The sequence below is a fragment of the Eretmochelys imbricata genome, chromosome 24 (genome assembly GCF_965152235.1).
Source record: "Eretmochelys imbricata isolate rEreImb1 chromosome 24, rEreImb1.hap1, whole genome shotgun sequence".
In the NCBI taxonomy this organism is placed as follows: Eukaryota; Metazoa; Chordata; order Testudines; family Cheloniidae; genus Eretmochelys; species Eretmochelys imbricata.
In genome coordinates, this window is record NC_135595.1 from 9,419,000 (window position 1) to 9,442,066 (window position 23,067).

Sequence of the window (23,067 nt, forward strand, 5' to 3'; positions counted from 1 at the left end):
GAGCAATGGGGGGCAGAGCTGGTGCAGGGTAAGGGGGGCTCCTGGGTCAGGGTGGGGTGTGTCAGGGGCCTGCTGATGCAGTGAGGGTGGGAGATTGATCTGTCGGGCTTGCAGTGATGGGAAAGCAGGACCAGCGCCTCCCCCTGGCTGAATCCTGAGCGGCTCTGGGCCTGTCCCTGTGGTGGCTGCCTCTGCCCTGCCCGCTGTGCCAGTGTGTCCCATTGCTGCGCCGTTCGCCTTCGCTGCAGTGACCTGCCCGCGATGCCCCAGGCTGGCCTTGCCTGCAGTCAGCCTCTCCCTTGGAACTGTCCAAGTCCTGTGGGCAGTGGTGCCAGCAGAGCTGCTCTCCGTCCCTGGCCTCTGCCCAGTGCACCTGGCTTCCGCTAACCGGTGACGTTGCATCCCTGCGTGCGACAGGGAACTGCGGATTCCTCTGTCTACTTCCTCCTTGCCTAGGTGGAGTGGTGGTTGGATGCCCAGACCGGGTCTGGCCTGAGAGCCCGGGCGATCTCCGTGTCCCTTTGGTGTGTGAGCAAACAGCCTGTTCTGAAGAGCCCCCCCACTTTTGTGCCATGGACACCTGTATGCTGCCAACCTGGCTGTGACCCGTCAAACTCATTTCACACAGGCCGCGGTACAGTAAAACCTTTAATTGTGAAGCTTATAGGGCCCTAGGCTCTTTAATGGCTGCAAGGAGCCGCCTTGAGAAAACCGGCACCTTTAGCAGCTCCCCACACAGCACTGGGTTCAGGGCTGAGGTGGCTGGAAGAGCGCCTCCTACTGACTCACCAGTGCAAGCTGCGGGAGCACCTGGGAGCTCCTCTTCCAAATGCTGACCAGGTTGGGGCAGTTCCTAAGGCTAATCACATTCCTCCTCTGATTAATTACCTGCCTGGCTGTAGAGGGACCAGCACAGATGCTCATCTGCAGGGAAAGTTTTACTTTTGGGGTCTAATATCTTCTGTAGAAGGCAGCTCCTGGAATGTGGAGAAGCCAGCAGCTCCCCCAGCTCTGGATTTACCACGCCCTTGTGGGTCAGGCAGCGGTGGGAATCGAACCTGTGACCCCTCCATCTGCAAATGCACCAGCCAAATTAAAACTGACAGCCAGGGGTTTCTGTAGTGAGGGTTTGGACTGTTTTAATTTCCGGGGGCCAGAAAGCACTGGGCATGTGTCCCCCCAGATCCAGGTTTCTTAAGGGGGGGGCTGTGAGGGCTAAATGGAATGGGCACAAGGCAGTGTAGCACAGGGCAGGGGTGCATTCTAGTCCCTGCAAGGCAGGGACCCAGTTCCACTCTGTTTGTGTCCCCCTTCGTCCCACAGGGACCCGGATCCTATCGCTCATTGATCTCTTTTCTCTTACCCACGCAGTGCGGGAGCCGGTGTTGCCCAGGGGCAGGTTTCAGCAGACTCCCCCGTGCTCTGCCATCCAGGGAGAGCCTCCCCGTGCCTCAGGTTGCAGTCCCCTTTGCCCCGGCTACCCGGAGGAGCAGCCGGAGCTGTGCTCTGGATCGCGGTGGGAGCAGCCACGCTGAGTCAGTCCATCAGCGCTGCTTAAAAGTGGTCGGGCCCTGGGCGCCCCCCCACATGCCCCCTCCCAGCTCTGTGGCCTGTGGAACTTTGAGCAAGCGCAAAAACTTTGCAGAAGGGGGGGCATTTGTTCCCCGCAACCCCCACTAATTGATGCCACCTGGGCACTAATCAGCCTCTTACCCCAACCACGAGGGGGAGACAGAGCCATATGCTGGGTTAGCGCCAGGCCAGCATCTGAGTGCTGGAGAGGGGTTGGGGGGGAACCCCTGGGGTGTGTGGAGATGAGGCCAGGCTAGCAGAGCGGGGAGGCAGGCAACCGCTGGCCTCGTGCCCCCCTTGGCTGAAAGCACCTGTCTCCCAAGGTGGCTCATGCCTCGTGTTCACAAGCCCGCTGAGGGGCTGTTTTCCCAGGGAGCTCCTGCTTTGGTCTCCCCGGCCTCCCCCTTCCTTCGCCGAGTGCTGTTTGACATCGCAGGCCTGGGATGTGCCCAGTCCAGCTGTGTTCTCGGTGAGCTGGCAGCAAACCGGGCAGGGGATGGTGGCTCTGAGGGCTGCATGCCCACCCTTTAACTATGCCCATGCCAGCCAAGGTAGCCTTGTCTGCTGATCTGTTCCCCACACGCCCGCTCCGAGGAAGCTGCTGGTATCTTTGCTTGACCTCGGCAGCCCCTGGGTTCGCGCAGGCCCCAGCTGTGGAGGGAGCCCAGCTGCTACGGGGCCTTCTGGAGTCATGAGTTGTCTGGGAGGAAATCGCCTGACCTTCCAGCCCCTGTAGGCTGCCATGCCTTTGGCCATAAACTGTGAGCCAAGGGATCACGGTGCTGGCGGGGCTGGGACAGGAGGACAGAGTGGCCAGGGAAGGCATGGGGGGGACCCTACCATTTGCCTACGGGACCTTTGACTGACATGGAGTTTGTGACCTGCATGGGGTTCCCCCATTTCTCACCCTGCTCGTGGCCTCACCCATGTCTTTGGCTGCGTCAGCGGCTGGGCTCGGGGAGGGAAAGTCCTAAACTCTGCATTGCTGAAGCTAAGCTTCTAAACTTGAGCTCGATGGTGGGGCAGAGCTCCGCTGAGTGCAGCCCTGGGGACTAGACCTGACTGCTGGGGAACCATGCGGCAAGGACAGGGACTGACGCTGGTGGCTGGTCCCTTCCCCTGGGCGTTGTGTTTCTGTGCAATTGACGTATAAGCTCAGAATCTGCCACCCCCGCCCCTTCTGTTTTGCTGGCTCGGTGGAGCCTCGACGGATCCCTTCAGCCTTGGGCAACCCTGCAGTGGGGAGTGTTTCTGGGCGGACTTGATCTATTGCCTTCGTCGGCCCAGCCCCATAATGCCCTGCAGCGGGAGCTGAACCCAGCCCCACTTCCGCCGGCCTCACAAACAGAAGCATCAAGGGGTAACTGCCCAGGCCGGCCCCGGCTCCCCCAGGCAGCAGATTCCCCACGCAACACAGCGATGCGGGTGCGGCTTCTCCCCCCTTAAAGTGTTAGTAACGACAAGACAAATGTGTACAAAAATAACCACTCCGCAAGAGTCATTGATGGGGAGAAAGAGTCGGGGACTGGGGCGCTGATCCATGAGGGCGTGGAGAGATCTGGGGCGCATGTGGAGAGCACGGATGGTCCTGAGCGCAACCAGGACACGCCTGAGTCTTGATTGTCCTGTTGGATCATCCAGTTTTCCATCCCCTATAAACCTGAACGTCCTTGCTCCTTGGCTAGGATTTCCATAGGTGCCTAAGGGAGTGAGGTTCTTCTAGGCCCCCATTGGATACAAGCCCCCAACTCCCATAATCTTTTGCTGGCTGAGAAGGAGGAGAAAGGCAAGGCCCCCTCCCACCCCCCCTCACAGCTTCCCCTCCTCTATCAGCTTGTTCAAGCCCTGGCAGATCTTCTGCAGGTGGGGCCGGTAGGGCTCCCCGGGGCTGTAGAGGTGGCTGAGCAGATCGTCGTTGGCGAAGTGGTCAAAGACGTGGCGGATGCGGCTGTGGGACTTGGCCGTCAGGTGCTTCTCCACCAGCTGCAGCAGCATATCCCGGCAGTCCTGCAGCAGCTGGGTCAGCACGCCCGGCTCGAAGGTGAACTCCACCTCGTAGAAGCTGACGGCCGTCATGGCGCCCTGGTGCAGCTTGTGTTTGAACTCCTCCGCCAGGCCCAGCTCGCCGGCGCTGAAACGATTGTTGCGGTACAGCACGCTGATCTTGACGGCCACCTTGATGAGGTTCTTGATGACCTTCTGGGCCTCGGCCCGGTTCTGGGTGTACAGCTTGGAGACCCGGTACAGCTCGTCCAGGATCTCGCTGCTTGTGTCATCCAGGAAGACATTCGCCACCGACTTGCTGGCCATGTGGCTCAGGATCTTCTTCTCTGCCTGCAGGGCCAGGTTCCTGGAGCTGAACGTCTCCATTGTGGCTGCAGGGAGAGTAAAGAGATGCTGCTGTTACGGGGTGTGGGGATGACAGAGGGCATTGTGGTGAAGGCTCTGTGCTGAGACTCAGCAGAGCTAGCGTTGAGTCCTAGCTCTGCCCAGGCATCTTCCTGTATTTATATGAGGAGCTACAGAGGGGATGTGGACAAATTGGAGAAAGTCCAGCGGAGGGCAACGAAAATGAACAGGGGGCTGGGGCACATGAGTTATGAGGAGAGGCTAAGGGAACTGGGCTTGTTTAGTCTACAGAAGAGAAGAGTGAGGGGGGATTTGATAGCAGCCTTCAACTACCTGAAGGGGGGTTCCAAAGGGGATGGAGCTCGGCTGTTCTCAGTGGTAGCAGATGACAGAAAGAGGAGTAATGGTCTCAAGTTGCAGTGGGGGAGGTCTAGGTTGGATATTAGGAAACACTATTTCAGGGGAGGGTGGTGAAGCACTGGAATGGGCTCCCTAGGGAGGTGGTGGAATCTCCTTCCTTAGAGGTTTTTAAGGTCAGACTTGACAAAGCCCTGGCTGGGATGATTTAGCTGGGGTTGGTCCTGCTTTCAGCAGGGGGTGGGACTAGATGACCTCCTGAGGTCTCTTCCAACCCTGATCTTCTCTAATTCGATGAGTGTATCGTGCTGTAGTGCTGATCTAGGGGTGTGACACCCTTTCTTTCCACCGACCTGAGCGACTCCTTGAGGGGCCGGCTTCTCTGACCCAACTGCTCTGGAGGTCTCCCCTCCATGGCCTCACCTGGCTTGCTGAGCGTCAGAGTGCTGACTGCATGACGCCAAGGGAGTATCTGCACTAACTTCGTTCACCTTCCTGTGGGTTAGGGGCTAATGACTGGAATGCAGGAGCCCTGAGTTCTATCCTATGCCCTATCCTGATTAGTGGGTAATTCTCTCCTTTCTCTGTGCCTCAGTTTCCCCATCTGTAAGATGGGGCTGCTGCTGCTGCTGTCCTCTTTTAAGGGCTAGGGAATTTTTGTTACCATCATTCCTTCTCCAATGACTCCCCCCCATCACTCAGCAAACATCCGCTCTCTGTGTGTCTCGTGAACCCCTTTACAGACTGTGATTTGGGTCACGGCAGACAGCCCCTCTCCTCTAGTGCCCTCTGCATCCCACCCCCTTGCGGTTAGCAGCCCCGTGTTCTTTTTATGCCATTGCTCCAGGGCCGGACGTGTTGCATTGGGTCAGATGGCAGGGGCTGGAAGGGGGAGGTGATGTGGATCAAACCATCCCAGTGCAGCCCTAGCGGAAGGTACGTCTCACCTGGGGCTCGCGGACGTCTCTGACTCTTAGCAAAGCGCTGATGAGACACAGCCACCCCAACGCAAAACTGTGCACAGATGTTCTGCCTGAGTTCCATTTGCAACAAATTTATTCCTGGTGAAACCAGAGGCCAGCGAGTGTTAATTGCCCTCCGTGCCAATTTATACCTGCTGAGGATCTGGCTGAAAGACAGACCAGGGCACAGCTCTGGCGGACACAGGGCATGGTTCCCAGCCATGCTGCCTCTGCTCAAATCCTGCTGCTGCCTTGTCTTGGAGGGGATGCCCTTGGAGCGTGAGTGTTCAGTGCCTGGCTCGACCGGAGCGGGAGCAGTTCGGTGGGATCGTCGAGGCTCAGCGCTGCTAACCGGAGTTTTGCCCACTTCTCATTTTGGGGTTGATGGCATTTACCCACGTCTCGTCTCAGGACTGAAGAGCTGACTCGCTCCTCCGAGAAGGCCAGCTCGGCTGCATCTCCCCCCACAGCTGACGTGCGTCTCTACCAGCTGGTCGTGCTCAGCAACAGACGAGGCACAGAAATCGTAGCTTGTCAAAGTCTGAAGTGAGCCCGCCAGTGCTCGGCACGCGCGGATCGTCTGGAGACATCTGCTGACCGTCACACCCTATGATTCCTACAACTTGACGTAATTGGCTAGACTAAACCCATTCAAAATCAGGGCATCTCTGTACCCCTTTGTGCCACTGATGCCCCTGTGTGGCCTGGAACACCTAAAAGGTTAGTTTACCCGCTTCTTTTTTTTACTGCTGGGGCAGTGAATGAATGACAGAGGCTTCTGAGGTGAGGATTTGCCAGGAACGGGGCTGAGACCCCCAGCTCGTGACACAGATGCCTTCTTTTGCGCTGTCACATCTCCTTTGCAGCAGTGCCAATCGAGTCACGAGAGTGGCCCTGGATGTATAGGCCTTTGGGGGAGTCAGAGTCCTGGTGTTAAATCTGGATTGCCCACTCTGTGTGATGCAAACCGCTAACCCCACACCGTGCCCCAGATTTGCCTCGGCACTCTGTTATCAAAGCGCTCTACAAAGGAAGGGCAGTGTGGTTATCCCTGTTTTAGAGAGGGGAAAACTGAGGCAGATTGGGAAACTGAGGCAGATTGACTTGCTTGTGGAGCAAGCTGGCATGGTGGAAGGGCACTGGGCTCATAACCCAGAGATGAATGGAGCAAACCATTCTCTGCTAGCCCCCGCCTCCTTCTGAGGTGAAGGACGGTCCAGTGGTTAGGGTACTAGCTTAGCAGACCTAGGTTCAAGTCCCTCCTTTCCCACAAACTTCCAGGGTGACCTTGGGCAAGTCACCTAACAGCTCAGAGCCTCAGTTTCCCCATCAGCCCAATGGGGATAGTTACCCTGCGTCACAGGGGTGTGGTGGGGAAAAATACATTACAGATGGTGAGTGGTTCAGCTAATAAGGTAAGGGGGCTAGCTAAGTCCATAGAAGACAGACAGACAACGCCTTGCCTCAGGAAAGAATCAACTGTTTACATGGATAACAAAGAACGTCTGCAAATGCACCTGTCAAATTAAAACTAACAGCTAGGATTTTCTGTCTTGAAGATTTAGAGTTCTTTAATTCCTGGGGGGGCCTGATTCTGAGAGAACACTGAGCATGCGTCCCCTGCCAAATCCCGGTTCCTTAAGGGGTGACTTGAGCACAAGTGTCGTGATTTTGGGTATTTTTCTTCAAGTCCCAGCTCTTGGAATCCTGTGATTATACAAGAATCCCAGCTTTCATTTAAAAACAAAGTGGGTTTCTAGCCCTTGTGGCTGCAGAGAAAAGCTGGATCCCCACCTCCAATGGCTGAAAACCCTGAGGATGAATAAAAAAGCTTCTTCCCCCACATGTATTCTTTGTTTTTAAAAATCTCATGAGTTTTAAGCCAATCTTGTGATTTGGGGTGGGGTGGGGTGGGGGGCCTGTTTCATGACTTTTCAACTGCTCAGCTGGGCACCCCAAAATCACTAGTCACCCTTCCAAGTCTTGGCCCCTGATATTTGCTTTCTGGTGCTTCCCCTCCCCCCCCCAAAAAAAATAAAATAAAGATTGCAGGCTGAAATGCAGCCACCTCTGGTTCTCAGCACACAGCAACACTAAGCAACTTTAGGGCAGGAAGCACCAAAGATTACATGTAGAATGTGGCTGAAATCACAGGGGGGAGAGTGTCCCCTATTGAGGCCAAAGAGCCTGGAGAAGGACATGCTATGTGGAGGGAGTGTGGTCTAGTGGTTGGAGCAGGTAGCCTCAGTTCTAGTCCCAGCTCTGGGAAGGGAGTGGGGTCTAATGGTTAGAGTGGGGAGGGGGACTGGGAGTCAGGATTCCTGGGTTCTATTCCTGCTCCCTGCAGCACAGCGCCCCCTAGCCCTGCATTGGGGTCACCTGGGGACATCTCAGCCCCACAGCAGTGGCTCTAGTGCTGCTCTGCCTCGATTGTGACACGGCTGAATCAATCGGGCCGAAAGGAGGAAGAGGAGTGTGGATCAGCGTGGAAGAAGAAGGCTCCCGGTTAGTCTGCCTGAGGGGCCCTGCTGGGGAAGGGATGGGGGACAGTGCCCCTGCCAGTTTAATGGGGCCCCGGTGGCTGGTATTGTTTGGATAATTGCAGATTCCTCTTCAAGGGAATTTCCGCTCAGTATGAGGTCCCAGGCTGAGTCTGGCTGTCTCCAGCTGGAGAGGGGTCTGGGCAGCCAGGGTTCCCAGCAGCGCTGCTGGCTTTGTGTGTGCTGGGAAGGGGAGGAAAGACCAGCTGCTGGACCGAGGGGACACATCCTATGATAAGCTGTGAGCAGGGCTGAAGCCAGAAAGGGCTGGAGACAAAAGCCCTGATTGGCAGAGGAAGGGTGGGCTCGGCCTCTGCAGATCTTGGTTCTATTTCTGGGTCAGCCCCACTCTGCCTGGGTGAGCAAATTAGAGCATCTCTCTGTGCCTCAGTGCCCCGGCTGCAAAACGGGGCTCAGCTCCAGGTCTCATTTTGAAAGAGACTAGCTCCCCCTAGTGCCACACTGGGGTCCCCACCAACTAGGAAGGGAGAGCACCCCCTACTGAGCCCCCAGCCTACTCCCTGCAGCATAGCGCCCCCTAGTGCTGCACTGGGGTCATCACTGCCTGCAAAGGGACAACCCCCCCATTAGCACCCCCCATGCTCCCTGCAGCACAGCGCCCCCTAGTGCCGCATTGGGATCAGCACCTACTACCAAAGGACAGCGCCCCCATTGGTCCCCCTGCAGCACAGCATCTCCTAGTGCCGCACTGGGGTCAGCAGTGACCCAGGAGGGAGAGTGCCCCCTACTGAGCCCTCCCACTCCCTGCAGCACAGCGCCCCCTAGTGCCGTGCTGGGGTCATCACTGCCTGCAAAGGGACAGCCCCCCCATTAGCGCCCCCCATGCTCCCTGCAGCACAGCGCCCCCTAGTGCCGTGCTGGGGTCATCACTGCCTGCAAAGGGACAGGCCCCCCATTAGCGCCCCCCATGCTCCCTGCAGCACAGCACCCCCTAGTGCCGCGCTGGGGTCATCACTGCCTGCAAAGGGACAGCCCCCCCATTAGCGCCCCCCATGCTCCCTGCAGCACAGCGCCCCCTAGTGCCTTGCTGGGGTCATCACTGCCTGCAAAGGGACAGCCCCCCCCATTAGCGCCCCCCATGCTCCCTGCAGCACAGCGCCCCCTAGCGCCACACTGGGGTCAGCGACAGCAACTGGACAGCGCCCCCTATTGGGTTCCCCCCCTCTCTGCAGCACAGCGCCCCCTAGCACCGCACTGGGGTCAGCGGTGACCCAGGAGGGAGCACACCCCCTACTGAGCCCCCCCTGCTCTCTGAAGCACAGCTCCCCCTAGTGCTCGGGAGGATAAATGCAGCAATGTCAGTGGTGCTGGGGGCAGGACAGGCACCTCCTTGCTTTAGGACCTGTGAGGAGGAGCGGGTGAAGGGAGCCTGAGGAAAGCAAACGCCCCAGCTCTGCAAACTCCAGCACATGTCGAATCCCACCTGTCCCCTTCTCCCCCCCATGTGGGGGAACCACAGTCGCAGCCCCCTGCCCCATACAACTCACCATGAAGCAGCCCCTCTCCCGTTTGGAGCCCTGATTCTCAGAGCTTCATGGGTCACTGGGCACCTCTCTCCTGTAGGTTCCTTGGGAGTTCGGTGCCTAAATATCTTTGAGAAGCTGGGCCTTGATTCCTGCACTTGGGGCAGGGAGGCCTTTAATCCGCCTTTATGTTCCCCCAGGTCCAGGGCTGCCCAAGGCCCTTGTAAAGCAGGGCAGCCCGGGGGAGCCCTGTCCTAATGCAAGGGGAGGGGGGAGCGACTGCTGGGGTGATGCAGAGTTGGGAGGCTTTGCAAAGGGAGTGGTGCAGCGATGCAGGGGTGGGCAGGGCTAATGCAGGGGGTTGGGGGCAAGGGCGCTGCAGGGCTGGAGCGTCAGCATGGTTGGCACTGCAGGGGGATGGTGCAGTGTTATGGGGGGAGGGGGTGGTGCAGAATCAGGGGGCATTGCAGGGGGATGGTGCAGTGTTATGGGGGGAAGGGGTGGTGCAGAATCAGGGGGCATTGCAGGGGGATGGTGCAGTATCCCAGGGCACTGCAGGGAGATGGTGCAGTGTTGCGGGGGGAGGGAGTGGTGCAGAATCAGAGGACTGGCGTTGCAGGGGGTGGTGCAGGAGGACGGTGCAGTGTTGCAGGGGGAGGGGGTGGTTCAGTATCCCAGGGCATTGCAGGGGGATGGTGCAGTGTTCCGGGGGGAGGGGGTGGTGCAGTATCCCAGGGCATTGCAGGGGGATGGTGCAGTGTTCCGGGGGGAGGGGGTGGTGCAGTATCCCAGGGCATTGCAGGGGGATGGTGCAGTATCCCAGGGCATTGCAGGAGGATGGTGCAGTGTTACGGGGGGAGGGGGTGGTGCAGAATCAGGGGGCGTTGCAGGGGGATGGTGCAGTATCCCAGGGCATTGCAGGGGGATGGTGCAGTGTTGCGGGGGGAGGGGTGGTGCAGTATCCCAGGACACTGCAGGGGGATGGTGCAGTGTTGCGGGTGGAGGGGGTGGTGCAGAATCAGGGGGCATCGCAGGGGGATGGTGCAGTATCCCAGGGCATTGCAGGGGGATGGTGCAGTGTTGCGGGGGGAGGGGTGGTGCAGTATCCCAGGGCACTGCAGGGGGATGGTGCAGTGTTGCGGGGGGAGGGGGTGGTGCAGAATCAGGGGACTGGCGTTGCAGGGGGTGGTGCGGGAGGACGGTGCAGTGTTGCAGGGGATGGGTGATGCAGTATTGGGGTGGGGGGAGGGGGGACGGCACACCAGCGCAGGTGGGGGAGGAGCCAGGGGGCAGGTTCTGCGTGCGTCTCAAGAGGCTGTTTTGGCAGCGCTGCCCACGCAACCCGTGTCTTTAGGGCTCTGGCTCTCCTGGCTTTGGCAAGGAGGGAAATTCCCAGCATGTGGCAGAGCTTGCAGGGAGGGAGCCGAGATTGCCACCCCATTTGTGTCACCAGTGGCTATGCTGGATCGATACCCTCCCTCGTGCATCCGGGCCAGCCGGACAGAGGCTGCCCGCCCTACCTCTCTTACTGCAAAGCTGCCAGGAAGTGCCTCTTACCGCAAGAGAGTTGCAAAAATGAGCTTGAAACAAACACTTTCTCTTCCCCTATGTCTGAGCCTGGTCACCTCGCGAGGAACTGGGCAATCAGACTCTAGATTTCTAAGACAGCAACACGGGAAGGCTCCAACCATCCTCCAGGTTCCATCGTGCTTCGTGCTACACAGACACAGAGCAAGGGACACTCCCTGCCCTGAACGGCTGGCAATTGAAATAGATCAGACTTCCATATTAGCCAAGTGGGGAAACCGAGGCACAGAGCAATCCTGTGACAGGTCCAAGGGCAGAGCGAGGCATTGAACCCTCTCGAGTGCTACCCAGCGCGCTGCTGACACCGAGGCCAGCCTTCTGGTTGGGCTGGGGAGCTTAATTAATGTTGGCAAAGCTCTTTGAGATCCTTGGTTAGAGATCGTTAGAGCAGAAAGTTTCTCTCTCTCTCCGTCTCATGCACACACAGCTTTACTTCCTGTTTTTCTCCTTGCCTCTTAGCATAACAACTGTGTCTCTTCCTGAGCCCGGGTCTGGTGCTTTCCAAAGAGGTCAGATTTGTCCAACCCCTGTTCCACCTTCCCCATTGTCTGTTTGATTAAGACGATGTCATGGGAGTGTAAAGGGGGAGGATGAACATCTTGGCACAGATGAGACCAGGAAATGGGAATTCTGGTAATAGGGGCCTTCCCTGGCTCATGGCCAGGGTGGGAGGGGGCGTGGGCCTTTAAGTTCAAATGGCTTTTTGCTAATTTAGGGTCAGTATTTTTAGTTTTATTATATTATTAGCCCAATAGAAAATGCTCAAAAGATTTCAGAGCAGTCATCAGATTGGGGGTGAGGAGAAGATAGTGATGAGATGCAACTCAGGCTCCGCCCATCAACCCCCAAGCTCCTCCCACAATCCTATGATCAGCAGTGAAATAGTTAATATTATACACCACCATCATCAGGATGCAGTTAGCAAGCCAGTGAGATAATGGAAGTAGCTCAGACACCACTGACCAACCCCAAGCTCCTACCACAGTTGCAAGGCAGCTGGATAATTTGGCTAAAAATGTGACCACCAGTGAAATAATTAACCACATTGACATTTATATGATAACATTAGGATCCAGAGTTAACAAACCTATTGACATAAACAGAGTGGTTCAGACTCCACTCACTGGCCCCAGGGCAACTGGATGCTTCCATTAAAAGGTGCTCAGCAGTGAAATAGTTACCCACTGTGACACTGACCCTCTCATCATCATTATGGTTCAGAGTTAACAAAGGAATTTTCATGAATGGGGGTAGCTCAGGCCAGCTCCACCCACCAGCCGCAAGCTCCTCCTGCAACCCCAAGCTTAGCCCACAGAAAGCAACTGGATTTTTGTTGGCTAAAAAAGCAGTTAACAACCTTAGCATTTGCACCAGCATCATTAGGGTTCAGAGTTAACAGCCTGCCAAGCTAAAGGGCATCGCCCGTGCCCTCGCTCTGTGCTATCAATTCAGGCTGCCGCCCCTGCAGACTCAGGAAGGCAGCACTGCCTAGGGTCACCCTGGGGATGAGATGTGATGAAATGGATGTGCAGCCATTACGCTGCCGGTGCAGAGATCTCCACAGCTGCTTGGCTGTGCTTTGGCAGCAGCAGGATCCTCTGCATGCTGAGTCAACCCTCTGCCCTGGGGCCTGGATAACAGCATTCTGCTGGCTGAATGCCTGCATCTCATTCGGGGAGACTGGCAGCCCTGCTGAGCCGATGAGGTGGAGCGGTGCAGTCAGCCGTCCTGGCAAATCACAGGGGAAGGACAGACACTTGCTGCGTGTCGCTCACCAGTGTAGCTGCCGGCGGCTGATCCGGTGAACATGCTCGTTGGAGACAACTAGCTGCGTGCACCGTGATTCCTGCTGCCTGATTCCCTCTGGTACTGGAGTCCTGCATCCCATCTCCCACTCCGGCCCGGGCAAGGGATGGGGCCTCCCAGCTCTCGGCCAAAGAGCCTGGAGAAGGACATGCTATGTGGAGGGAGTGTGGTCTAGTGGTTGGAGCAGGATGCCTGGGTTCTAGTCCCAGCTCTGGGATGGGAGTGGGGTCTAATGGGGGAGGGGGCTGGGAGTCAGGATTCCTGGGTTCTATTCCTGGCTCTGGGAAGGGAGTTGGGGGTCTCCTGGTTAGTGAAGGGGGCCTTAGGGATCAGGACTCCTGGGTTGCATCCCTGGTTTGAGGAGGGGAATGGCGTCTACTGGGGAGTCAGGACATCTGAGTTCTGTTCCTGGCTCTGCCGCGGAGGCTGTGTGACCGTACACAGGTCACTGCTTTTCTGCTTGCCCTGGTTAAACTCTTGCCCAGCAGTGCAGCTTGCTCCCCTGGGCTGCCCAGTGATGCCTTCAGCAGATGCATCCTCTTTCCCCAGCCTCCAGAACCCCCTTCTGCTCCTGGAAGGATACAGCCATTTGGGAGGAAGCTGGGGTGGCCAGACCAGGGGGCCTGGAGAAGTCGTTTGTTCCGGTGGAGGGGAATGCTAGCCCTGCAAGCTGGCTTGAGCTGAGGTGTGGGAGGGAATGGGGGACAGATGGCGGGCTCTGCGGGGCTGTAAGCGGGTTGTCCCTGCTTGGGGCTTTTAACCTGGACGGTGGCAGTGGTGCCTAGTGATTACAGCAAGGGACTTGGGAGTCAGGATTCCTGGGTTCTCCGTTCCCACATCTGCCACTGAGTTGCAGTGTGATCCCTGCCCTTTCTACCTGCATCCCCGCAGGCTACCTGCACCCGTGCAGGGCTCTGTGGGAGGAAGCTTGCCCGGAAGCTGCCTGGGCTGCACCTGTTCTGTGGCTAGTGGATGCTGTGGTCCAGCTGTACGCTGCCCTGGAGCTGACCCAGATGCCCCTTTGGAGGCGCCCCCTCTCACCACTGCGGGTGGCTCTGTCTCTGAGCTGTCCCTCCACCCTTTAGTGCCAGGTCACAGCTTCAGGACCCACTGTCCATGCCCACCGTCATGAGGCATTACAGTCAAAGCCCCTCCAAGCCTGGCTGCGCTTCACAGTGACCCTTGACAGGCCAGTTTCTCGCTCTGTTGCTAATCAGTTTCACCCTCGCTGGGTTTCCAAGGCTGCCGGGGAATGTAACCTCAGGGAGAGAGGCCCCCAAGCCAGAATCGGAACCATCACGCCGAGCCAGCCGCCAGCCCTGCAGACTCCGCCCGCTCAGCTAAAACGGGAAGCAGCCCCGAGCCTCCGGGGTTGCAGAACCAAGCCAGCAAGGATTTGCAAAAGCAGTTCTTGAGCCAGCTGCCTGGCTTGGCCAGCATCCTCGTGGCTCGCTGAGGCCAGTCTTTGCTGCTTGACATCCCCTCTCCACCCATTACAGGAGCTGGGCTGATTATTTCGTCTGGGCTTTGCCCTCTTTCTGTCCCATCTCTGTCCTAAGACCATGATGTTACTGAGCCCCTGGAGGGCAGTTAATGAGATGAGTCAATCGGGTGGAGAGATTAGCATAAAGCCCAATTAATCAGCTGGGCAGCAGCGCATGGGTCCTGACTGACTTGATAGGCCCCACTAATGGGATAATGTGCCCTCCTTAGACATCATGCAGTATTGGATTTGAGTTGGAATCCCTATGGACTGGGGTGCTAATCTTGCCTAGTGGTTAGAGAAAGGGGAGTGGGTGCCAGGACTCCTGGGTTCTGGAGGAGAGTGTTTCTAGTAGTTAGAGCAGGGGCGATTTGACATCAGGACTCCGGCTTGCCCTGGGACCTTTGCACATCACTGTGCCTCTGGGCCTCAGTTTCCCCATTTGTACAGTGATGATAATCCTGACCCACAGGGCCTTTGCAAAGCTCCTAAGTGCCAGTGCAGACCTGGAAGCCACAACAATCCTCCTGAGCACTTTGCAAACACAAACTCAGCCTGCTGCCAACCCTGGGGAGAAAGCCCAATTATCTCTGCATTACACCCAGGAAGCCTGAGCCATCCAGGTGAAGTGACTTGCTCCCCGCCCCATGGTGAGTCAGTGCCGGAACTGGAATGAGATTCGCAGCCTCCCGCTGCCCCTCTCCCAAACTTCTGTAGGGTCCAAGACTTCCTCCCGGGGCGAAGCCAGGCAGGATCTCAGCCAGCGGGGCTGGAGGTGCCAGCCCGTGGTACAGTCAGTCACCCCCACTGGGGTCTGATAGCTGGGGGCCAAGACTATCCCCTGCATGTGCCATTGCGGGGTAGGGCTGGGAATGGTGGTCCCTGTCTCTGTGCGAACAGCACCATGTTCCTCACTGGGCTCCCACCGAAGCCAGATGGGTCTGCAAGGAAGTGACTCTCCTTAAGTATACAGATGGGGTGTTCCTGGGCCTCCGCCAGCCTGACTTGCTGCCACGCAGGCCTGAACGTGGGCACGGGGCGGTGACCTGCAGCCTCAGCGGCCTGGAGGCAAACGCTCAGCGGAAGGAGAGTTCAGGCAAGGGAACAGCTGGGAAATGTCACTGGCATGCCGACCCCACCGCCAGCAAACCCAGAGCAGGTTTTCTCTCCCCCTGGATTTGTGCTGGAAATGGCCAAACTTGATTATCATACTCATTGTAAGGAGAGTGATCACTTTAGATAAGCTATTACCAGCAGGAGAGTGGGGTGGGGGGAGGTATTTTTTCATGCTTTGTGTGTATAAAAAGATCTTCTACACTTTCCACAGTATGCATCCGATGAAGTGAGCTGTAGCTTACGAAAGCTTATGTTCAAATAAATTGGTTAGTCTCTAAGGTGCCACAAGTACTCCTTTTCTTTTTGCAAATACAAACTAACACGGCTGTTACTCTGAAACTTCTCAGGATGTTTTCATTTAGTTGCCTGCCTATTAATATCCCTGACAAGCATCCAGCACAGCGATCGGACATCAGAAAGCTACTGGGCTTTCCCACGGGGATACCCCACAGAGGCAGAGTGCAAAAGCTCAGTAATAATCAGACCAACCTTTTGCCATCAAAGTACTTCCCCAGGGAGGTCAGAATCGTCACCCCTATTTCACAGATGGGGAAACTGAGGCATGGAGGCACCCTCGCCCGCCCAGCAGGCCCAGGAATAGAACACAGGTCCCAGGCCAGTGCGCTAAGCACTAGGCCTCACCGCCTCCCTGGGATGGGGAACAGGACAGCTGCCATTTTGGCTGCCATGCTGGGAATTGAAGCAGGGATCTCAAAGCTGGGGGCTGTAACTCCACTGACCGGTGGGCTACCAGCATCTTAGCTAGGGCGATGTCCTCTTAACCCCTCCTCCCCCACCCACGGGGAGAGCAATGCATCCAGGCTCCTCTCTCTACTCTGCCAGCAACTGCCCCCCTGCACCCCACCACCGACGGCTCGTGCCTCGGCCGCCGGTCTGGGGTGCCAGGTGGCTTTAATGCCACCACCGACCCAGCTACCTGCGCCATTACTGGGCTCTGCCTCAGCCAAGCGATGCGGCGTCTCGGCAAGCCCGAAGCCCCGCTATGCTTGGGGTTTACTGCCCCCTATGGACCAGCAAATGCCTGAGCCTCCCCAGCCCTGCTAGCCTTTCACGGCTCCCTGTGCCCCTGCTTGGGGGTGTTTGTGTGTCTCCAATGCACCTTGTGATGCAGGGGACGGGGGTGCTGTGGTGCATTTATCCTGGGTCAGTGGGTTTGCTGAGATCTCCCTTCCCTCCTGCCTCAGCTGCTCCTGCCTTAGGCACATTGACCCATTCACAGCTGTCCACCAGGGACACATATCCATCGCCTGGGGATGTAGTGTCCTTCGCACTCAGAGGATCTGGGGTGTCCAGGGCGGGCAGCCTCCATTCTCCCAGTACTTCAGCTCTAGGGCAGCAGGGAGAGCCTTTGGCTCCCTCCGCGCGCCCCCCGGCACAGGCCTGCTTCGCTGAGAGAAAGGCAGAGGAGAGGAGCGAGACGCACGTGTCTGCTCAGAAGTCTCCCGGCCTCCCCCTGCCCCCGCTTCTGGTATCAAACCCAGCTTCCCCTGTGGGCAATGCAGCCTGGTTAAACCCTTCCCAGCTGGGGGCTTCCCACCCAGGAGTCCTGACTTCTTGCCCCCTCCCTGTACCACCCTTAGTAGGGCACAGACCTCCCCCAGCCAGCATCCTCCCCCCTCCCCATCCTTCCCTCCATCTCCGGTGCTCTGAGGTGCATTTGGAGAGGACTCAGGGCAGGAGTATCTGGGCGAGGAAGGAAGCGAACGAGACTCCTGGCCCTGTTGCAGGGCTAACCTGTGCCAGGATCCAGCCCCGTGTCCCAGCCTGATCTCCAACCGCCCCCCATTCCATCCTCGGTGACTCAGAGCCGCTGCCTGTCGCAACTCGTTACGGCAGAAACTGAACTGAAAACGACACCCCCCCATTCCCTGCAAACAGCCCTCGTTCGTTCCCGACGCACTTGGTTCCCGACGGGACGGGATGCCCAATGCGCCCCCTCGCCAGTGCAGAAGACACTCACCGCGTCCCTGGCTGTCGCCCGCCGGCTCCCCCTGCTCATACAGGCTCCCCCGGAGCAGGCTTTGGCATGGAGGAGGGCAAAAACCCCAATCGGCAGCACACTGACGAGATAACCTTAGTGAAACTTCCTTGAGGAACCGTCGCTGGGGCCCGCCCTCGTCAGCTGACGGAGCTGACTTATTTCGGGGCTTGAACTGCTCCCTGCAGACACAAATAACAGCCGGCTGGCAGGCAGAGTGGGTCAGATACGGGGGAGATTTTTGTTTCCTCTTTAAACTTCCTGAGATCTTTATCTTGAGGCGCTTTGGCCTTGGTTTGGCTTTGGTTCAGCCTGATCGCGCTAAGACAAGGGGCCTTCACCCATCTGCCTGATGATCACAACGGGGCTGCAAGTATCAGCCCCTTCCCACCATGGTGGCACTTTTAATCTCCCTTCAGCAGAGGGGGAAACTGAGGCACAGAGAGGAGAAAGTGACTTGCTTTAGGCCATGCGATGAGTCACAGAGCTGGGAACACAACCTGGGTGTCCTGACTCCCAGTCCAGTGCCTTACCCATGGCTGGCCTTAATCTTGTTAGTCTCATTATATAGCTTGGGAAACTGAGGCACACAGAGGGGAAAGTCATCGTGCAAGGCCATATAGCAAGTCAGTGGCAGAGTCCTGAATTCCAGTCCCTCTTCCTAAGGACCAGGCCCTATGCTCCCTCCAAGAACTGCGTCTAGAACGTTGGAGTCTTGACTCCCAGCCCCCCGATCTAACCACTAGACCCCACTCCCCTCCCAGAGCCAGGGATAGAACCCAGGAGTCCTGGCGCCAAGCCCTCCCTGTTCTAATCATGAGACCCCACACCCTTCCCAGAGCTGGGACTAGAACCCAGGAGTCCTGGCGCCTAGCCCCACTGCTCTAACCACAAGACAAGTTCCTTGCCTTTGCTGAGCAGCGCTGGGCTTTGGAGCTAGCCCATCCAAGCTGAGGTAGCATGGCTAACACCAATGGTACCTTGTGCAGGGGTCGGATTCCCAGGGTGGGGTTGGAGTCAGAGAAAACCCCGCTGGATTTGCAGGGGCGGGGCACCGACTGTTCCGAAATCCCAGCATTGAGTCTGTAAACTGGGCACAATGGACCTACTCCGGGAGTGGGAGGTTGTGGCAGGTAAAGATCTCAAGGCATCATGCTGGAGGAGCCGCTGGCCACACGGAGCCTGGCAGAGCCCTGAGCCAGCACACCTGATCCCATGCTGCTTTCTGCCAGGCCGGACCCCTCCTGCCTCTTGCCTCGCCAGGTCACACCATTGCTTCAAGCCCAGCCCCCCCGTCTGCCCTGACCCCCGGATCAGCCAGCCACAGTCCCCGGAATCCTGTTTCCTGTAACTTCTTGTCTGGCCCTTGACAATACATGCTGCTGTGGAGGGCAGCCCCCATCTCCCCTAAGCGCATGGGGCAGATTTCTGCTTGGCCTCAGCTTGCATGCCCTGAATTAGAGGGGCTGCTTCCCAGCTGCTTGCTTCTTGCTGGCCTGGCTATTCCGGACAGGGAAGGGAGCTCAGACACATGCTGCATCCGGCTGCCTGGGATCCATGCGGCCGCGTCCCTCTGCAAACGTGGGCAGCAGGCCATGGCGGCGAGCTCCGGTGCCCGGAAGACTGAGCGCCATCAAGCCAAATGGCCATCCTGTGGAGTAATCCAGGGGGTAACGAGAAGGGGCTGGAGCAGTGACCAGGCAATCGGGCCCTCAGGCACGGGGAGCTGCTCCTGAGTCCTGCCAGCCCCGATTACGACCCGCTGCCCGAGGCCCAGTAATTGACTGTCTGGAAAGGGTTGATCTCCATCACGGGCAGTTTTCAGAGCTCTGCTCTAGCTCCAGCTCCACAGAAGGCAGTTCTCTGTTCTGTGCCAGCCAGGACGATCACCGCGGTCCCGTCTGGCCCTTCCACTCCAGGGCTCCAAGGCCCACCGGAGACAATGGGAGTTTGCCTGTTGATCTCGGGGGGCCCTGCACCAGGCCCTAAACAGAGCGGGGCTGAAATACATTCTGCTGGCTGAACCGCAGAGGCTGGGCGAGTGGGTAGAGCGCTGGGCTGGGGTTCTGGTCAGTTCACTCTGGGAGCTCTTCGGGGCCAGGGTTCTCTTGCCCTTGTGCGTGTGTGCAGCACCTAGCACCCCGGGCCCCTCCCATAATAACTGCAATCTACAAACTCTTTCATCCTCCCCCCCACCCAATTGACTTCCCCATGAAAATAAAAGTGGTGCTGGGGAAACAATTGCTCATCGAGGTAGGCAGGGTGGTTTGAGCACTGGGCTGGGATTGCAGAGACCCTGGCTTCTATTCCTGGCTTTGCCACTGGGTGGCTGAAGCAGGTCACTTTGCCTCTCCGTGCCTCAGTTTCCCCATCTGTAAAACATCTGTAAAACAGCCCTGTTTGAGCCTACCCTGCCTTGAAAAGTGCTTTGGGATCCATGGATGCTAAGGGGATGTGATTATTCCTTTGCAAGGAGCAGGATTCAGAGTGGCAGGGGCCCAGTCCTGTCCCACGCAGGCACCTGGGGAGGCCGGAGGACAAGTGGGGTGGAGGAGTGGGGTGGCACCGTGCTATTTAGAGCCCCAGCCCTTGATCTGCAAGTCAGCAAGAAAAAAACCCCAAAGCAACACTTTCTGCCTAACTTGTACATTTGAAGCCTCTTCCTTTATCTGCCATCTGTCCCCCTACCTCCCCTACTTCCTCTTCGGAGCGCTCATGCCGTGAAAGGCCAGCCCCGCTCTTCCTCTTGCACTTCCTCCCGGGTTAGGTGTGGTTCTGGGGCTGCTCCGCCTGCCAGCTCCCCGGGGCAGCACCTCGACACTGGGGTCTGTGAAGGAGTCTGACTGAGCTAGATGACCCCAGCTCCCATTGAGGTTTGGCAGCTCGGCTCTCCCACCCTTAACCCTCCGGGCCTCAGTTTCTCCCATCTGTAAAATGGGGAAAATAATCATTCTGCCTTTCTCCCACTCTGTGTCTGCCTCGAGTGGGAGCTCTTCTGGCCAGGGGCTGGCTCTTACTCTGAGTCTCAGCAGTGCCCAGAAAATAGTCACTGATCTCGGTCGGGGTCTGTGCAGCGCCCGGCACCACGGGGCCCTGATCTCGTTCAGGGTCTGTGCAGCGCCCGGCACAATGGGGCCCTGATCTCGGTCGGGGTCTGTGCAGCGCCCGGCACCACGGGGCCCTGATCTCGTTCAGGGTCTGTGCAGCGCCCGGCACAATGGGGCCCTGCTCTTGGTCGGGGTCTGTGTAGTGCCCAGCACCACGGGGCCCTGATCTCGGTCGGGGTCTGTGCAGCGCCTGGCACATCGGGGCCCTGATCTCGGTCGGGGTCTGTGCAGCGCCTGGCACCATGGGGCCCTGATCTCTGTTGTGGTCTGGCAGCACCTGGCATCTGGGTCAGGATCTGTGCCGTGGCTGGCACAATGGGGGTCCTCACCTTGGTTGGTGTCTCAAGATGCGACTGTCCTACAGATAATAATAGATACTTTCGATGGGGCCTAATGGGGTGTCTCCAACTTTAGGGAGATCCAGAAGCGCCCAGAGCTGTGCAGGGGCTGAGGGGTTGTCCCATCTGGATGGAGAATGTAGCCGGTTTCAGTTGGGCAGTGAGATCCAGCCATACTCTGTGCACTAACCCCTCCCGCCCCCCCAAGGCTCCTCCTTCCTCAGCATCTTCTCATTCATTAAGAAAAACAGAGCTTGGCCTGAGTAAAGGATGAATGGTTCCCCAGGCAACAGTGCGGTTTCCTGCCAGCTTCCTGTCTCATGTGATGGCGTCTCACAAGGAAGGATCTGCTGAGTGCTTTGGCCCCCGCATCCTGAGCCAGGGGATTTGGCTGCAGCTGGGGCAATCCCAGGGGGATGCCGTGCTGTCTGTCGCCGTCTCCCGCCCGCCCCTCTCAGCCTGGGGGTCACGACCCACCACGGCCATCCAAACAGGGTGGCGAGCGCCCTCCCTTGTGTCCCTACCCTCAACGGTTGTGAGCTAACCCCGAAAATGCCAAACCAGGCCTGCCTGAGTCTGCAGACAGCCTGGCACTGGAGCGCTAAGGCAGAGCTGCTTGCCAGGGGGCAGGGGTTGCCACCTCTCAGCAGGCTTCGGGGAGCCATAACCCGCTGCTGAATAGACGGGGGGTGGGGTGGCGGCGGGGTGGTGGTCAGGAAAAGAGCATTCCAGTGTGGAAAAAATTGAGACCCAAGGCCTTCAAGAAGGGCCATTGGAAGAGGCCTCAGCGGGTCCTGCTTTGGTGGCATGTGGTGCATATCTGCCAACCAGGATGGCATCTACCCATCCCTGTGCTACCCCACTGGCTGAGGGTCAAGGACTAGCTAGAATTGGTGCATCACCAGCTGATTGGGATGAAACCTGAGGCCAGCCTGCTTTCTGCTCTTGCTGCCAGGTTTCCATGCCACCCTCACCCCAAGGCTGAAAATGCCAGCCTGTCTGGACCATGTCGAGCGACACCTTGGCACCAGGACTAGCACAAAGGAGCAGCTAAAAGGCTTAAGCCCCAGGGAAGTTATATCTGTGCAGGTTCAAGGCATTTGTCTGGGCCTTGTCATTAAGGCACAACCCTGGGCTTCAGGACGCCTGGGTTCCAGCCCTGGCTCTGGGAGGGGAGTGTGGTTTAGTGGTTAGAGCAGGTGGGTCAAGACTCAAGGCTCCTAGGTTCTATCCCCAGCTCTGGAAAGGGAGTGGGGTCTAGTGGTTAGATCAGACAGGCCAGCGAATCAGGACTCCTGGGTTCTATCACTAGCTCTCGGAGGAGAGTAGGGGGCTAGTAGTCAGCATTCCTGGGTTTTATTCTCTGCTCCGGCAGCAGAGAGGAGCCTGGTGGGGAGAGGAGGGAGGCTGGGAAGCAGGACTCCTGGGTTCTCCTCCCAGTGCTCAGACGGAGTGGGGCTAATGGTGGAGTCAGGACTCCTGGTCCAATTCTCAGTTCATTCATGGTGTGACCTTAGGGGAGCCATTTCCTGCTGTTTGTTGTGCCTCAGTTTCCCCCTCTGTACAATGTGCTAACCCCCTGCTGCCAGGGGAATTGTGAGGCTGAACTGAACTCTCTGATATGCTTTGTGATCCTGAGTGTGCTAGAGACAGGCAACGGGGCAGTCACCATGACTACCCCGTTCATGTTTGCTGCGGGAATGAATTTCCTGTCAGGGGGAGAGGGGGCATGGGCTGAATCTGCCCCAATCTGGCACCATGCGGCTTCCTCTGCCCCCTGCACTGATCCAACTCATCGTTAATACCAGCCCTCTGGCTGAGGTGCCGGGGCAAGTCGCAGGTGATGGCTGGTGGCCACTGGTTGCCTACAGCCCAAGCCCAGTAGCCAATGGGGTATCACTGGCCAGTTGTTTCAGCACCAAGGACAGGGGCTGCTGAGCACCTTGAGCTACCCACCCCCCTGCCCCACCCAGGTCCCATCCTGGGGTTTTTGGGTCTCCATGTCCCGCTATGGGAGGGGCCGGAAGGACAGGCCCAGGTGCTCCCCAGAGAGCAGGTGGAGCCTGGGCAGAGGCAAGGCCAGCTGCCCCCACCATGCACACACCGCCCCCTGCAGGGCGAGAGGGGATCTGAGCCTCCACCAGGCTTTGACCTCTCTGCCAAGAGGCCGTCTGCAGCCAGGTGTTTGGCACATGGGCCAGTGCTGGGTCGCTCGGGGTCAGTCGTCCAGGCTGCAGGCCGGCCAGGTGTTGGTTATTTTTTCCTCCCTCCGCTGGGATGCTCGTTCCCCTCGGGATGGGCAGAAGTCAGGGGTATGCAGGAAAAAACAATCTGCGTCTTCACTGCACTGAGCCCAGCGGGGCCAGG

The 23,067-nt window shown here is 57.9% G+C and overlaps 1 protein-coding gene across 1 annotated transcript; it reads right to left on the minus strand.

Moving 5' to 3' along the window:
- Positions 1 to 3,381: 3,381 nt before the first annotated feature.
- On the minus strand, positions 3,382 to 17,364 carry TNFAIP8L2 (TNF alpha induced protein 8 like 2). Its single transcript, XM_077841164.1, has 2 exons — positions 17,238 to 17,364; positions 3,382 to 3,947 (listed from the first exon to the last, which is right to left on the minus strand). The coding sequence occupies exon 2, from the start codon at positions 3,940 to 3,942 to the stop codon at positions 3,382 to 3,384; it is 561 nt and encodes a 186-aa protein (XP_077697290.1). The 5' UTR covers positions 3,943 to 3,947; positions 17,238 to 17,364.
- Positions 17,365 to 23,067: the final 5,703 nt, after the last annotated feature.